The 16,842-nt window shown below is 31.7% G+C and overlaps 5 protein-coding genes across 49 annotated transcripts in view; 1 reads left to right on the forward strand and 4 right to left on the reverse strand.

Annotated features, from left to right (window-relative positions):
• LOC143194396 (uncharacterized protein CG43867) overlaps window positions 1-9,448 on the reverse strand; it is a 510,718-nt gene extending 501,270 nt beyond the window's left edge. For all 9 annotated transcript variants that reach the window (XM_076401131.1, XM_076401127.1, XM_076401129.1 and 6 more), the window contains exon 1: window positions 9,262-9,448. The gene's annotated coding sequence lies outside the window, so the exon portion shown is untranslated. The remainder of the gene's footprint in view (window positions 1-9,261) is intronic.
• Window positions 9,449-9,856: 408 nt separating this feature from the next.
• Window positions 9,857-11,526, reverse strand: LOC143194405 (uncharacterized). The gene is made up of 3 exons (XM_076401150.1): window positions 11,044-11,526; window positions 10,733-10,986; window positions 9,857-10,669 (listed from the first exon to the last, which is right to left on the reverse strand). The coding sequence occupies exons 1-3, from the start codon at window positions 11,379-11,381 to the stop codon at window positions 10,551-10,553; spliced, it is 711 nt and encodes a 236-aa protein (XP_076257265.1). The 5' UTR covers window positions 11,382-11,526; the 3' UTR covers window positions 9,857-10,550.
• A 222-nt stretch (window positions 11,527-11,748) lies between these two features.
• Window positions 11,749-13,174, reverse strand: RpL10Ab (Ribosomal protein L10Ab). The gene is made up of 4 exons (XM_076401151.1): window positions 13,069-13,174; window positions 12,787-12,942; window positions 12,189-12,510; window positions 11,749-11,979 (listed from the first exon to the last, which is right to left on the reverse strand). The coding sequence occupies exons 1-4, from the start codon at window positions 13,071-13,073 to the stop codon at window positions 11,809-11,811; spliced, it is 654 nt and encodes a 217-aa protein (XP_076257266.1). The 5' UTR covers window positions 13,074-13,174; the 3' UTR covers window positions 11,749-11,808.
• Window positions 13,175-14,313: 1,139 nt separating this feature from the next.
• LOC143194414 (uncharacterized) lies at window positions 14,314-16,275 on the forward strand. Of its 2 annotated transcripts, XM_076401193.1 has the most exons (4): window positions 14,314-15,015; window positions 15,080-15,229; window positions 15,323-15,353; window positions 16,118-16,275. In XM_076401193.1, exons 1-2 carry the CDS (start codon window positions 14,374-14,376, stop codon window positions 15,227-15,229), a joined length of 792 nt encoding a protein of 263 aa, XP_076257308.1. In that variant the 5' UTR covers window positions 14,314-14,373; the 3' UTR covers window positions 15,323-15,353; window positions 16,118-16,275. The 2 variants fall into 2 exon arrangements, with proteins under 2 accessions (XP_076257308.1, XP_076257307.1); XM_076401192.1 differs by lacking the exon at window positions 15,323-15,353 and having other exon boundaries at window positions 14,315-15,015.
• LOC143194409 (uncharacterized) overlaps window positions 15,342-16,842 on the reverse strand; it is a 112,033-nt gene continuing 110,532 nt past the window's right edge. For all 36 annotated transcript variants that reach the window (XM_076401184.1, XM_076401179.1, XM_076401161.1 and 33 more), the window contains 3 exons: window positions 16,044-16,179; window positions 15,932-15,992; window positions 15,342-15,876 (listed from right to left, as the gene is read on the reverse strand). In XM_076401184.1, the coding sequence (XP_076257299.1) occupies window positions 15,764-15,876; window positions 15,932-15,992; window positions 16,044-16,179 (310 nt within the window). In that variant the 3' untranslated portion in view covers window positions 15,342-15,763. The remainder of the gene's footprint in view (window positions 15,877-15,931; window positions 15,993-16,043; window positions 16,180-16,842) is intronic.

Here is a 16,842-nt window from a genome sequence, read left to right on the forward strand (position 1 = left end):
AATGACGACTTCCTCGACCTTGGACACCTGTTAATCCAACGAAAAAAGCCCGGATAATTGCCGATAGAGCCTCCGTCGACAAACTTTCGAATTTAATTAAATTCTAACAACCGTCAAAACTTCCTTTTAATTCCGGACGTCGTAAAACTTTCGGCAAATAATAAAATTTGCGACGTCCCTCCAGCCACTTGACTTTTATGACACTTTTATACCACCCACACTCCCCCCGCCGCCTTCCGCGACGCCTCCTTCGAGTGTTTTAAATTTAATTGTCGGCCGTCCTCGAGTTACGGCTCCCTACCCTAATTCCACCGCATTTAGCCGTACAGACCGTCGTGTGCACTGAAAATAATTAATCTCGCTATTAAGAGGACTTACATTAAATAAAAATATCTTATTAAATATTAAATCGTTCACAATATTCTAATACCCGAAAATATAAATATCGACGAAGGTATTTCCAAATTTTAAATATTAGATGGTTTCATAATTAACAAAACAAGCATTGATAATTGGATAAGGTACAAAAAATAGTACTAATATTCAAATGCTATCAAAGCATTTTTCTATTTCACTAGATATATGTCCAAAACATGGTTTGAAATTTTCAAAATAATTAAATATCAACTTCGTCTAATATCAACAGTCTAATATCATCCACGGAATTTATGTCATGGAATGTTCTGAAAACCACAAATCAGTGTCACCAAGCCTCAAAATATAAATAGTACCGCTCATATTTATAAAATTCACATTAAAAGGGCATTTATTGAGAAAAATTGGTACAATATTCAAAAGGTTTTCAGTCATTTTTTCTTTTTTCTGCATCGATCTAAGCAAGTGATAGTCACAAGGGGTTATGTATGATATGTACACTGGGCACTGTAGAACTTCCCATTCCGGCTGCAACAGCGCCATCATCATGAGTCTATATCGGCGCTCGGAGAGAGTGTATACTTATCAACTGATCAATATGGTTTCTCACCAATGCGCTGCGCCATTGCGTTGGTGCCACAGAACTTCGAACATTCTTCACTATATCACGCCACAGTTAGCGATCGACCGCAGTTGTTCTAGCCTCGGACAATCACAGTATCCTATCTTTTAAATCGTTTTCGATAATCTTGATCCATTCAGTGGCGGCTCCTGATAAAAACTTTATGGTATTCTGCAATTTTTACAAAAAAAAAACTTACTAATTTTTTATAAATCAGTCCTAAATGCTTTTGTGTTCCCAAATCTGCTAATCACTTTGTCATTAAAATTATAAAATTATAAAAAATATCGAAGATAAACGGTTTTTCAATATATAGCATCGAAAGAGCTGTTAAACAATATTCGGCCATTGAATTTCTGAAAAACTTTTTGATGCCGTTTAGTGTTGAGAAACAACGTTCGGCCTCTAATGTTGTCATGGGAGTTCTTACCACGATTTATAATAATTGTCTAGTCTCCTTCAACGCGCCTCCTAGATTGTTTACTATTAAAAAAATTACAGGCAAAAGAACAGGTAGTGCACCTTTTAATGTTTTACAATCATTTCTTGAATAAATAACTTTTTTTATTATTCTTAATAGTTCCACAATCTGCCTAGAGGGCAATACGTATATGTTATGTTAATATTATATACACATGGCAAGTATAAAATAACTTCTTTAAGTGATCTCCTACATATTGGGCTATTTTAATTAATTGGTCTTATTCTAACGTCTATATATGTACAATAATCAGTTCGGATGGTGTTCTTCACTTCATTGTCCTATCGCATATTTAGCCGATTAGCGAGTATATTGAGATGCACGGACACCCTTTCGAAGTACTTCACACAAACACGTTGAATTGTACTGGTTATTGGTTCTAGAGGAATATCGCGTTGTATCACTTCATTTGAAATATAGTACGGAGCAGCGACCATGACACGCAATACTTTATTTTGGAACTTAGCGGTTCCCAATAGTTGAATTCCATATGACCGTAATAGGCTTAAGTGTAGATTTATACAGTAATATCTTGTTATCTAATGATAACTTGGATTTGAGCATGATAAGCCAATATATTTGGTAGAGTTTAAAGTAAAGTTGTTTCCGTTTGGCGAATAAGTGTTTCTTCCAAATTAGGCGTCGACCTAGGTGCATACCAAGATATTTAGCATCCTCTGCTTGCGGGAGTTGATAATTATTGATACAGACTAGTCAATATGTTATTCTATAGGGCGTAAAAGTTATATGACTGAAGAATAAATACCTGACACTTCAGTTCGTAATCGTTATTTATCAAGTGAGATAAAAGGTACATACGGAAGTGAATTTACCTTCACGAAATTTACCGAAATACTACCTAAATTATTCCGAAAAGAAAAGTGATGCTCTTTAAAATGCTCTTTAAAATGAAATCGATCTTTTGCACAATTTATTATAACATCACAGACCTCTAAAGCAGAAATTCGGTGATCAAATTTACTGTTGTCTGTGCGGTTGCGTTTCTTTTATGGTCGCTCATGACTTATTATATCTGATGCCGTAGACTAAAACGTTTAACACCATCTGATCTGATTATTGGGCATATATATACTTTATAATAAGCTTCAGAATAATGTTAATTAATTAACATAGTATTTTATACAGGAGATCACTTAATGAAGTGATTTTCTACATGCCATGAAAATATATAAAATAAACATAAGAAATACTTATTGCCTATTGTGCAGATTGTGGAACCACTAAGATGATATGATATCTTTTATTCCAGAAGGTTCGATTTCTCTTTGCTGCTGCTGGTTAAAAACGATATCTACAGGGGACATCACATGATAAAAAAAAGTTATTCAGAAACTGAACTCGATAGTTGATCTTTTACTTCGTCCATACTCTCAATCGGATGGTTTCTATTTTCGTACACAACATGAGCTCTAAGCGCTCTAGATCGATGGCCCCTATTTCCGTCAAAGCTTTATAGCCACCAAAAAGCAAGCAGGGAAAACGGTACCACGCATTTTTATTATATCCTCAAATCCATTAATTTGTTAAATAAATGTCTCTATTAAATTTACGGGTACAACATTTTCCTCTACCTGCACCAGATTTCTCAATAATAATATCTGGTAAGGTACACCATTTAACCACCATACTTTTTCTTTAAATTCAAACCTTTCTTCGTAAAAATATTTTTAAAATGTCTACACATAAATTATATTAAAAACCACTTCCATAGTCACATTTATTAATATTCTTATTATTAACTGACCGGAAATCGCGTAATATTCTGATAAAGATAACCGATATCACATACGGGTGATACGGCGCTGGACTAAAAGCAGTAACATCTCCACTTAAATATCGCCTTTTTTTGGATCATATAGAGGACACGAGGGATACGAGGGCCGCGCGGCTGTCCGAAAGAGCACACAGGGCACGATCAGGGTGTCCCAGATAAATAATAGGAATAGCGTGAGTCGGTACTCTACCGAGGGTAGGTTATTCAACTGATCCACGTTACTTCCGTAGCTCACACTCCCATTGCAGTTTTTTATCATTTATTACAACAATTATTAGCGAACACTAAGTGGAATTTAGTCAGATTACATAATTATTTTTTGGAAGCTTCTTTAGTTTTTTTTTGGATGTTTGTAGTACTGCAGCGCTTATGCACCAGCCGCCACTGGATCCATGTCTATTTCAAAGCTGTTCGCTGTGTCTTCTGCCCAAAAGATCAATTTAGCCACAAAAGTCTATAAAAATTCTTTCACATTTCATTCGACTGATATAGCTAAACCGTTGCACTGCGCACTGTTTGTCGCATCTTAAACAGATGAAATGGTTTGTAGTATGACATCGAGAAACATACAGCATTTGCCTTAAGCATCGCCCCTGAAAGACCTTCGGTTTACTTATGTCAGACTGTAACAGAGTCCAAGTCTTGAATCAACAGAATGACAGAACATGAATAACAGAGTCCATACAGAAGAATTAGCAATATAAACGTTCGAAAGAAGCGGATTTTAACTTCTTCTTTTCCGCACGCACCTTCTTAGAGAATTAAAAGCTAGTGTAGCGTGACCGATTCGAATTATTACTCTGGCGAGAGATGCTACCTTCTTCTCCTGTTTTACTGATCTCAACTACTTGAATTGCTGCACCTGCTCCAACTAGATCTCGTTAAGATTTGCAATAATAAGCGATATGTCAGTTATCAGGACTTTGGTCTTTTCTTCGTTAACTCTCAAGTCATATAGTTCTGCGAGGCAAACTATATCATGAAGAATATTAGAAGCCTAAAAAATTAGAAGAATTAGAATTAAATATTAGAAGAATGTGTATCGAATTCGTATCTATACCGCTATTATCAACGAACATCAGATCGCCCAAGGAGTTTGTAGCATCATATTGAATGCCAACTACTACTATGTTAAAAACCTGTAGAAAGACGACATCACCTTGGCGAACACCGACTCGGACCTCAAATGGATTTGTCAAATCATTTCGCACTTGCACCCAGCTAATAGAGCCATCGTAAGAGGCTTGAAAAAGTTTAATAACCTTTAGAGGAACATGTTCAGCTTCTAAAGCTATCGAAAGTGTGGCCTCTGTACTCCCTCTCTACGCAACCTCTGTTGGATCTAAAATCTTTGGGCTTGTTTTCTCTCATGCCTTTTGATGTCTCATTTGTATGTGCGTCATAAACACCTTCCCAACGATTGATAGGAGACTTATAGCTCTATAGTTCTTACATTGTTTACTGTTGCCTTTTTTTCATGATGGGGGCAATTATCGCTTTCTTCCATGCTGACGGTACTCTCTCCGATCGCCAAATTTGTGCAAGAAGCGCATGAAGCCCTTGAAGAAACGTTTTCCCATCAGACTTTTCCCACCGGATCATTTCTGTCGTAATTTGGCTAATTCCAACAGTTTTAACACACTCCAATTTTATTTTCATGCGCAATTCGTCCATTGTTGGCTCGTCATCAGGAAATAAAGAAATTCTGGTATCTGGAATGTCAATTGCTGGCGGAGTTGATAAACCTTGCGGTGGGTCATGATTATAAAGTCGCATGATTATGAAGAACGTTCTCCATCGCGTGACTTTACCTATGTTTCATCTGCTTTTTGAATATTGTCGTTGAGTGTTGAGTGACTTTTACCGCGGTATTTTTAAGTTGTTTGGCTACAATCTGAATTTATTTTTTATTCCCAGAGTGCAAACATATTTGTTATTTTTCTATTATATATACATGATATGTAAAAAATCACTTCATTAAGTGATCTCCAGTATAAAATACTATTTTAATTATCTAGTCTTACTCTAAAGGCTATATATGTCCAATAATCAGATCGGATGGTGTTAGACGTTTTAGTCTACGCACTTCACTGTCACTTCGCAGATTTAGCTGATTAGCAAGTACATTGGGATACACTGACACTTGTTCCAGGTACTTCACACAAATACGTTAAATTACACTCGTTATTAGTTCTAGAGGAAAATCGCATTGTATGGCTTCACTTGAAACATAGTACGGACACTGGCATGCAACACTTTATTTTGGAACCGTTGTATGATGGATATATTAAACATGTTAGCGGTTCATCATAGTTGGATTCCATATGACCAAATAGACTTGAGTATAGATTTATACAATATCTTGTTATCTAATGATAACTTGGATTTGCTAATACATTTGGTAGAGTTTAAGTCCAAGTTGTTTCCGTTTGACGAGTATGTGCTTGCCAAGACATTTAGCATACCCTGCTTGTAGGAGTTGACAATTATTGATATAGATTGGTGGACATGTTCTTCTACGGAGCGTAAAAGTTATATAACAGGATTTTGTTTCGTTGGCTATTATGCGCCATCTTTTCAACCATATTTGTATTTGATTTAGTGTTTGAGTGAGTTTGTAGGTAAATTGATGCTATGGCTGGATCTTCACGAGAGGCTAAGACTGCCGGGTCATCTGCGTATGTTGCTACAATGGTTATTTTTGTTGTAGGTAGATCGGCTGTGTACAGAATATGTAGTACTGCAATCCCAGATGCCATAGGACGCTAACCGCTGATCACCACCGGAGTAAAATAAGGTATATACTTCACAGTGGTCGGTAAGTCAATGAATATTGTTTCGAAACCATGCATAGCTCGGAGAGAGCAGAAGCAATATGGTGTGCTGTTCGCATATTGCATACCCCAATTTTTCTTGACGCCTTTTCTTTGATGAGAGAAATTTCGCCAAATTATTTTTTTATTGTTTTTGGTTTTTGACCAATAATCTACATCTAATCAGCATCCTAATTCCCTAATGCTGGCACATCGGTTGCCCCGAATGCATTAACATGAGTTTCTTGGCCACTAATCAATTTCTTGCCAGTATCCTAGTTTTCCAAAACTCGCGCATCGGCTGCGTTGTCGTGCATGAGAATGATTTTGGCGCTGATCTTTTTTGCAACAATACGTAGTCCAATTAACCTCGGTAAATATATGCAGTAAGAGTTTTCTTCGGTTTTAAAAGCTCGAGACACCACACCTCATCACATTTATTGCTACATCTCATCATATCAACAAGATGTTATGGCCCTGAATATCTTCCTTCGGTGTCGATGTGACATGGATTCGGTGGCTGTCGTATGCTAACTCAGGAGGCCCCAGAAAGGCAGAGGCAAAATTAAAACAAAAGTTGCAAACTAAACTTTCCATTAGTAACCCAAAAAATAACTTCAGCAAGGGCAGTCTGACCCCAAAATAATTTAAAGGCCACAATCTGGTAGCAAATAAACATGTACACATACTTTATCAACTGATTGACGACGCAATTTTTAAATTCGTTATAAAATCGAACTAGATTTTCCTTTTCATTTCATTCTAATTTAAAAAAGACACCAAGCTATCTGATACGTTTGAACCCGAATCAACCTACAAAAATCGTCCCGTTGTCAAACGTTTGTAAAATTAATCAAAATATTATTATTAATAATTACATTATTAGTTCTAAACCAGCAAAAGTTCAAAAACCACTAAGGAAACTAAGAAATACAATATTATAAAAATTACTTGACAAGGAAACACTGCACATTTGAAAAAACGTTTCTGAAACTGTACCTCATAGGTTGTATGGAAAATAATACAATGTACATACAATAAAACAAAATCCTAACGTAAAAACTATTGTGACTGTATAATTAACAGTATTTTAAGTCCTTCCATAATATATTTATTAAATGTACTATAATGTTAAAATAAATTATATTTAATAACATAATTTTTGTTTCATTTTTTTTTAGATTAGAATATTCTTATATGTCAAAGCCAAAATGAACTAAATCGCAAAGTTGATGCGGCAACATGCAACAAAACCTAAATTTAGATGACGCGAGTTTGCTGTTTTATTGAATGATAATAATATAAGTCAGTCATAAGTCATATAAGTTGAAGAATACGCCGAATAACAAAAACAATAAGGAACAAGTAACAGAAGCAAGAAGGTAAATACTTAACGATACTACCGGGATGTCAGATACATGAAACCTACATTTTTGAAACGACCAAGCAAAAAGGCTATTCAAGAAACCATCTAACAAGGAAATATTACAGGCTATCTGTTCAGAGAGAGGATGAGAATCGGTGGCGATATGTGACAATGCCATTCATAATTTATTCATAATAATACCAAAATAACTATTGTAATAAGGGCATATTGTGGCATGCTGAGGCAGTATTAAATATCGAGAAAATACCAATATTCTAAAGACATGAACGAACACAGTTATCAAAGAGACCATATTAATAAATTTCATACCTATAAAAGATAGAGGTTTCGTTTTCTTTTTTCATCCTATATTTTGTATATAACTCAGCAGATTTTGATTCTTTACTTTAAAAACAAATGAATATAGATAGAATAATTACCTTTATAGAATAATTTAGAATATTATTATAACCTTATTTTAATAATACGAATGTTACATATGTCACTCACAATCGATTAAGTCAAAGAAATAAAAATGTAAACACTCCTTAATACATTATAGTCCGTTAAAAATTATCCCAATCATGGCATATATATTACTAAAATCGGCCTTTGTTATATATTACAATTTTAACCACTCTAAAAAACCATCAAGCCTGAAATCATACAATTGATAGCTTCAAGGGCATAAATCTTCCAACTAAAGTACACATAAATGTAAACAGAAGCATACGCGGTCCTAACAAAGACCAAGAGATATAAAAATGGCAGTAATTTGAAAGTTCATTACAAGCTTTTTAATTTCCTTTGTTAGCGCGGGGTGACGGGACAGGCGAGAGTTTTACGCAGCCACCAGTTTATTAGCCCACGGGGTAATATTTTCCTGGATACAAATTGCGCCCTTTGTGAAAAACGAACTAACTAGCCAGCACATTACTTCCGAGCATGAAAATTACGTTTTAATAGGTAAAAGAACGTTTTTCATCCGACATTAATTAAAATTTAGTTTTCGTTTTGTATACGTTGCTACTTATTTAATTAACACAGGTACTAACATGTGATTCAACATATAATATAAAATCATTCTTATAGTTTCTCACAATAAATTATTCACATAACGAAGTAATTTACGCGAAAAATTGGCGTCGATAATTATAAATAAATTAACCTACACATTTATTTAAAAAATAAACTGTGATTCTAAAACATTCTACCATTACTGAAATATCTGCAATATCTCGTTAAAAGATATATCTGACAACTAAAACAAAAGATGCTATTATTAAGTTAGACCCATGTCTGCTGATTATAAATACTTGATACTAACTATAAAGCCCTGTTTCTATATATTTTATGTTGTAACCAAAACTAAAATAAGTACAATACATTTTCTTAATTATGAATGAAAGATTATTAGACCTATTTATAAAAAAAAACATGTAGTTCAAGGCGCTCAATACTTTAACTTATGACCTATTAAACACAATAAAAACACATATTCTGATTAATATCCAAATGTAGTACTGAATCTATAACAGACAGGTCATATATAAAGTCTTCTTACATATACAATGATAAAATTCACTTTAAAAACCAAAAAAGAACCAATAAATAACAGTTAAGTAACAATTACATAACTCAAGAATGACAAAACAGCTTTGTTACTACAAGTAAGACCTTAAATACAAACATAAAACAGAAAATCACTATAGCTTTTTATTTGACCCTAAGTAAAGTAAAAACGTTAAAAATAAAAGAAACACGTATCATTGGAAAAATCTTTATTAACCTTTCAATGCAGACACTTACCCTCTGATCGACTTATAGTATCCGAAGACAATTCACAATACTGTCAGACAAAATAGGAAATGTATGTCTTCGGAAGTTAACCGCAGAATTCACGGACAGTTCGTCTTCGGACAGTCAACAGAAAACGACATTTATTATTTAAAAATTTACACCACCCTGACCCCGTACATATCAGCAGATTTTTTAAACTAACCCCGCGCAAGCGTTGGCAATCAGCTGTAAGGGCTACTGTTTAAAATTCATAATGTTCATATTGCATAAATTACTGATTCACTGTTTTATAACGCAACAATATTCTACCAAATAAGACATATATAGATGTATATGTTTACACAAATATAAATTTATATACAATCATAATACATAATCTAGCTAAGAACATAAATATTTTTATCTTGAGGAAAATCACCATAACCTTACTTATATATATATATATTTATTATTATTAGTGAACATTTGTATATATACATTCGTCAATTCAATCTTTATTACTTCGATGTTAATATATTCAAAAATTTAAACATGTTAAACATAACAAACAACTAATCACTGTAATTATGATAAAGGAGTAAAAATTTTAATTATAATTAGACCCTTTTAACTTTAAAAATCAATTTACTAATTTAAGTAAACAACTAAAGTTGATTAGTAAATACAAAAACATAAAACAAGATAACACTAATGCTAATTTATTATTGTAATAAAATTAGTACTGTTCTGGCACACCACAAAAATAACATTGGGAAAAAATGGTAATTTTTTTTTAATTTAAAAAAACATCACACATCTATGACTACAATTTACAATATATGATTATAGTTTTTACAAAAAACTTTAAAGTAAAATATACACAATATAGATGTACAATGAGCAATTTAATATTAGGATTTTGTCATAAAATTTATGGAATACTACCAAACAGCACACACTTTTGAAGTATTACCTTTGTTCAATAGTTTGAGATTAAGAAAAGTGTTTTGTAACACAGTAGAAAAACTTTTACAATTTTGTCTATAAGCTCTAGCACCAACTTAATGTACTAAAATAGATGTTATTTATATGGAAACTCTTTATATGATGATATTGAAGTAAGATCAGAAAATTAGAAAAATGTAACCGTAAGAACTAAAGAAAAAAACAAAACTAAGTTCTAAAAAGCAAAAAACTTACAATCCTTGAAAATAAAGCTGTAATGCTATAAAGAATACTTAAATTCATTTTTTCTTATCATGTCAGTCTTAGCAAATTGAAAAAGCAAATTTTAACTTCAACCTACATCACATTCTTTACTATACATCCATTTCCATGATGTTAGCTTCACTATCTGTCTCTATAGTTTCCATACTTTTTATATCTGGACTATTTTTATTCATGTCTTCCTTGTCTAAATTTATATTGGGTTCACTAGCTAGATAAATAATATTTCATTACTATAATTTTGAAATCAAATAATATATAAACAATAACTTACCTAGACAGGGTAATATTCTGAGTGGGGGTTGCCATAAAACTAAAGCTGTGCATGGCCTTTGTATCCCTGATACTAAAGATGGAGGTATTATTGGATCATTCCGTAATTTTCTCATTTCCTCACACATATAAAGTCGTTTATTTTTAACAGACTCAGGTTCTAAAGGCGATGATGCTGTTTCTGAGCTAATATGAAGTTTAGACATATGTTCTGCCATTTTTTCTTCAGTAATATGTTGTTTATATGGCTGTAAACTAAACACATCAAATTTTAAGATACAGCCATTATGAAAACTACAATTTTGTACTTACGGTGGTGAATCAGTTTTCCTCTTCCCCAGAATTTGCTTCATGGTGCCATCTACGTCTGAATTTCTTTGGACCTGACATTGAAACGGATTCACTGATTGTTGACCCCCAAAAGAAAATGTGGATGGTATTTGTGCAGGAAAAGGATACTGGAGCTGTTGATTAATTAAACGAGAGTATATAACTGATGATTCTGTTTGCACAGGAAAATTCATATATTTGGACTGTGCTAATGTCGAATCCCATTGTGATGTGTTACTAGACCCTGGATAAGCTTCAAACCGAAAAATTGAAGGTGGATTTTTTTGGTTAGGATCACCTGTCATATTATTTAATTCCATACAATGTCCTGTTTTTGAACGACGGAAAAATCAACAATAACACAGACTTTCGCGGGGAATCGCGAATGCTCGAGCGCCAGTATACAAATTTTAAAAAAGGTGAAACTAGCACACTTTAGTTCCAGTAAATACCATCAAATAGCGCTAAACAGCTGATTGTCAAAATATAGATAAAGCAGATTTCTAGAATATTCTAGTAAGTTTTCCAAGTAACCTCAGAAACTTAACACATCATAGGACCTATACGTTACTATTCCAAAACATTTACTGATATACTGCTTAATGATAAACCTATTTCATCCATTTTAGATGCATATCTAATAAAAGTTCATTTCGATAAAAGAACAGGTACATTTAAAACCAGACATTTGTATATAAATTTATTACGTCATTACATAAAAGTATGTAATAATACATAAAAAAAACACTAGTACAATCTCTGAGGTGGCCCCATGGTTGATTTTACATGAAGAGACCTCACATTTTGCCAATGCTTTTTCAACAATGAAACTAAGAAATTGATTGAAAGATGTACATTTTGAACTAACTCGTCAGGTGTCATGCCAACATGTCCCACAGCTACAGAAAGACATAGTACCTAGAAAAAATAAATTTAATAAGCTTATTGCCAAACTACAAAAAAAAATTTTTTTTGTATGCAAATTTAAAGCCACAGTTCCATAAAACTTGAAAAAGTGGTAGTTATACTTGCTGAATTATTTAGCATTATTCTTCCATACAAAGCAAATTATCACATTACCTTGTTGGCTTGATAATGCACATTAGTAAGGTGTTTGAAATACTCACCTTCTTCATTTGGAACTTAATAGTAGCTTTAACTTCATCAATTTTCTGTGTCATTGATTCTTGATGGGATAATAAACCAGGAAACTTTCCAGCCTTGTTGAGACCTGGGCCTAATAAACGTGGAATTTGTTTAATTAATGCCTCAGAAGCTAAAAAAGCATCATATTTTTTTGCGAGTTTTTTAACAAGCTTTTTGTTCTTGTTAAGTTTCTTCAATGCCTCAACATCCATGTAAGGTACATTATTAGCTTTGGCCTCATCACAATGCTGTTGATCACCCAAGATACAAACTTGCATTTTCGGACGGGGGATATGCTTTAGTCTGTAATTATAAGTAAAATATTTTAAACAATATTCTAAATAAATCTTTGAAATGCATGGACTATAATCCACTCACCACTGACAATATATCAAAATATTTGATTCGATTAACTCAAAATTAAATCTGAGAAATCTCCCCAATTATTTTAAGACCCTGGGTACAGGTCCGCCAATTTCCTGGCTTCCTGATTTACAATCCAATTTAAAGCTTTATTAAATTATTAGTTCTATTAATGAATAAAGAAAACTTTAAACTGAATGGGATCAGGTAACATACTTGACAGTTCCGCTGAAACGTTTGTCCTTTTGAGGATCATAATTTTTCAAACCAATTTGAATTTCAACTGTTTCAAGGAAGTTCCTTTTCTTATCCTGAGAGTTATTAATAACAGCATTAACACACTCATAAAGAGTGTCTCTAGACACTTTCGACCTGAAAAAATATTTTTGATTAAAAATATTCAATTGCGATAACTACGTGAAATATAAAAAAAGGATTAAATACCCTTTTTGAGAAAAGAAATAAGAGATTAATAAGATAAATTTGAAATTTACTTACGACATTTTACACCGATGTAAGGCGTTCCAATGACACTACAAGAAAGAAGGAATGTCGGAGGAACTTTACTCTTGTCATAATTCTCAAATGTCAATATTCGACAGTAGGGATGCAGAAAAATTATCGAGAGGATATATTTTCAATTTATATCGATATTTTCTAAAGATAATATCGATATTATGTACTTACATATAGTTATTTTTTAAGAATAAATTAAATACAATTTTTAATAAACTTTTAAACTTGGTACTTAATTTTAAATGTTTAAAACATTTTGGTGCCTAATTTTAAAGGCTATCTTTATTATTTTTCAAGAAATTTAAAAAAATTATATATTTTCTTTTTAGACAAATACTTCACAATTTTTAGTTTTTTTTTTATAAGACATCTATATATTTTTTTTGTAAAATATCTATATTTTTTAAACATTGCGAAAAATTATCGATATTTTATTCCTCGGATATATCGATATTTTTTAAATATCGATAGAACGAAATATCGAATTTTTTCCTGGGAAACAACCCTATTCGACAGTGCTGCCAGATTTGGCTATTTTTATCCTACTTTTGCCATTTAGTTAGTATATGGTTATTTATATCGATATTTTAAAACTTCGTTTTTTAAGAATTATTCAGGTTAATCAGTAGAACTAGAAGGATATATAAGGGATTTACTATATATAAATAACCATGAATATTTTTCTCTGCGGAAGATATTTATAGACAAAAGTAATAACACTAAAAGTAGTAAAAAATATAACAATAAATGAAGTAGTTAGAACTGAAATAATTCGAATAAAAGATTCGATAGTAAAACATATTCAACATAGAAAAAAGAACACTAATTTTAACTTTAATTATAATTGAAACATTGAAATCGAATTCTCGATATGATATGATCATAATCGATATTTTTTAATTATTATTCATAGTGGCCGCTAAGAAAAATATCGATATATATATATATGGACCATGATTTCACCGACACCCCACCGTTACCCCTTTGGTATATTTAAAAAAAAATTAATATATTAGAGTACAAAAATATGGCTCTAATATTGCAAAAAACTATCTCGAGGAAAGCTATTGAAACAAAAGTTCGATACTTTGCTTCAAGAATCCTCGATTTTTAGCATCAATATTTCTATTACTATATTTCTACAAATTTTCAATATATATTTTTTAAATATCGATATATAGCCTAAATTATCGATAGCCGAAATTTTCGGAATCTCTGAGCACATTACTAAAAATAACTTTGAAATGTATTATAACGAAAGTAAGGGTTTATTTCAAGGGTTGAAATATGGCTTCTTCATCCCTTGAAATAAAAAAGATGAGGCAGGGTATGTCCTATTCAGGAAAAGAGAAAACAATCATAATGAATGTATTTAAGTATTTTCGCACACAATTTTATGAAGACACATTAACTGAAACTGTTAGAAAAACAGCTAAGGCAACAGGTTGTAGTGAGAAAAGTATTTTTTCTTTTAGGAAAGAAGAGGGGAGTCCGGAGGGTTTTAAGGAGCCATCTAAAAAGAAAATTCGAAAGAATATCAACACAAATAATAGACTCATTAAATATGATGAAAATACAAGAGATTGCATTAAAAATATCATTTATGATTTGAAGAAGAACAACGTCACTCCAAGTTTAAGTACTATATTAAGAAATGTGAAATGTAATGATAGTCTCCCAAAATTTTCTTTGATGACTTTAAGAAGACTTTTATTTGACATGGGATTTTATTATGAAAAAAATGGTACCAAATCAGTTTTATTAGAAAAAAATGCTGATCAGATGGTTAAAGCAACTAATAATCAAGTAAATAAAAATTCTTCTAATGCATATTATGTAACGAATGCTTCTGATATAATAAATTATGACAAGAAGCAGATTCCACCGAGCATCGAGACACAAAAATATGAATACTGTAATTCTAATGAGGTTTGTTTGTTTTCTACGACTATCTTTATATAACCATGTGTATATATATTTTATTTTTTTTTAGAAAGTTACTACACTGTCTCCTAAAGTGGTAGCATATTCATTACACTCAATGGAACAAACTTATTATACCTCACATATAGATTTAAGAGAAACACCTTTTATGGCTTATAATTCATCACATAGCTTTCCACAAAATTTATTGTTGCATTAGGTGAGTCCAATCAAATCAGTGGCAATTCTGTACATGCTGTTTTAGCCAATTGTTGATAGGTCATGATATATATACTTATACAAAAAATTTCAGGGCATATTGATAAAATAACTTATACAGGAAGGTACCAATATTTTATTATGACTTACAATACATTATTAATATCACAATTTATTAATAAATATTATAATAACACATAATATCATAATATTTGGTCCTATGGGTTCTGCTTGGAAGATGTTTTTCTTATATTATGGTAACTAGTTAATTTAGTTTTTGTTCGTTAATAAGTAAATAGTAAGTAATATCACAGGATATAAATCGCTATTCCTTATGTATACACATATAATACTAGTAACAAGTACATATGAAATACCACTATTAAAGTAAAAAAGTATATAGAAATAACATAATGTAGAGTTTAACTGGGCATTTCATAATGCTTTTCGACAATGTATAGGAATTAATTTAACTATAACATAATAGCAAACATTGAGCAATTGTATGTTATAAAATATTTTTGGCATCAAACCATTAAAAGGCACTTTCAGCAGTCTCAATTTTATCTTTATCTAACAAAGGGTCAACCTTTAGTTGGTCTGTATTTATAATTATATTTTCATAAACTGGTTCTGTATTTGGTGGTTCTGAAATAGCCAATAAATAATTAATTAATTTTATTTTATGTTGAAAAAATCTTACCTGGCACAATAGGGTCTTCCAACATGCTTTTTATTAACTGGTGAATATACATGTATTGTTTCTACAAAAAATATCAATTAGTTTTAATATGTCACTAATAATATTTCATTACCTGTGTTTGGACCATGCTTCGTCTTTGTCTCCTCATCTCTAATATAGTATTGTAAACACTAATTTTACTTTCAGACTCTATAGCCTGAAGGAGTATATCAGTTGCTATCAATGTTCCAGTTCTGCCAACTCCAGCACTGCAAATATATCAGTTCCAAAATGTTAGGAATGTATTTCTGATAATATTTGTATGGAAAATTATTAGATTTTAATTAAATATTACATTGTGAAAATTTACTGTTTAGAATTTTACACACATGACTAATTTGTAGTTTTTTTTATAGTATATATATATATATATTTTTTTTTTGCAACTGTTTTTTAGTAAGTTTGTAATAAAGTACTTGACAGATGAAGTTTAGCTAAGACTTTCGAGTATATGCGTATGAGTGAGTCTTTGAAATTGACAACTGGCAATGTACCCCTGATGCTTAGTTATTGATTATGAAGTTAAATATTTTTAAGCATCCTGCATATACAAGTATTACATAACATTTAACGAGACAAGACAAGATGTCATAACATATTTTAGAAAAAAGGATAACATTGTACAATAATATACAACATCTGATAAAGTTTTGAAACCTATTAGTACTTTTTTGTCTATGAGGCAAATACACTTAAATCTAAATTTATAACATAGCAATCTAAAACCGTAACCTAAACTTATGGAGGTTCAAGAATACTATCAAATACTATGGGGTGTTACCATTAGTTTATGAGGTTAAACATCGCTGGTTGGCTAAGATAGAGTTATTAGAAAAGAAATGAAAATAATTTGTTATTGTTGATCTTTCAAT

The sequence above is a fragment of the Rhynchophorus ferrugineus genome, unplaced genomic scaffold (genome assembly GCF_030347505.1).
Source record: "Rhynchophorus ferrugineus isolate W39M unplaced genomic scaffold, kcgeb_rfMv2 rfM3, whole genome shotgun sequence".
Classification (NCBI taxonomy): domain Eukaryota; kingdom Metazoa; phylum Arthropoda; class Insecta; order Coleoptera; family Curculionidae; genus Rhynchophorus; species Rhynchophorus ferrugineus.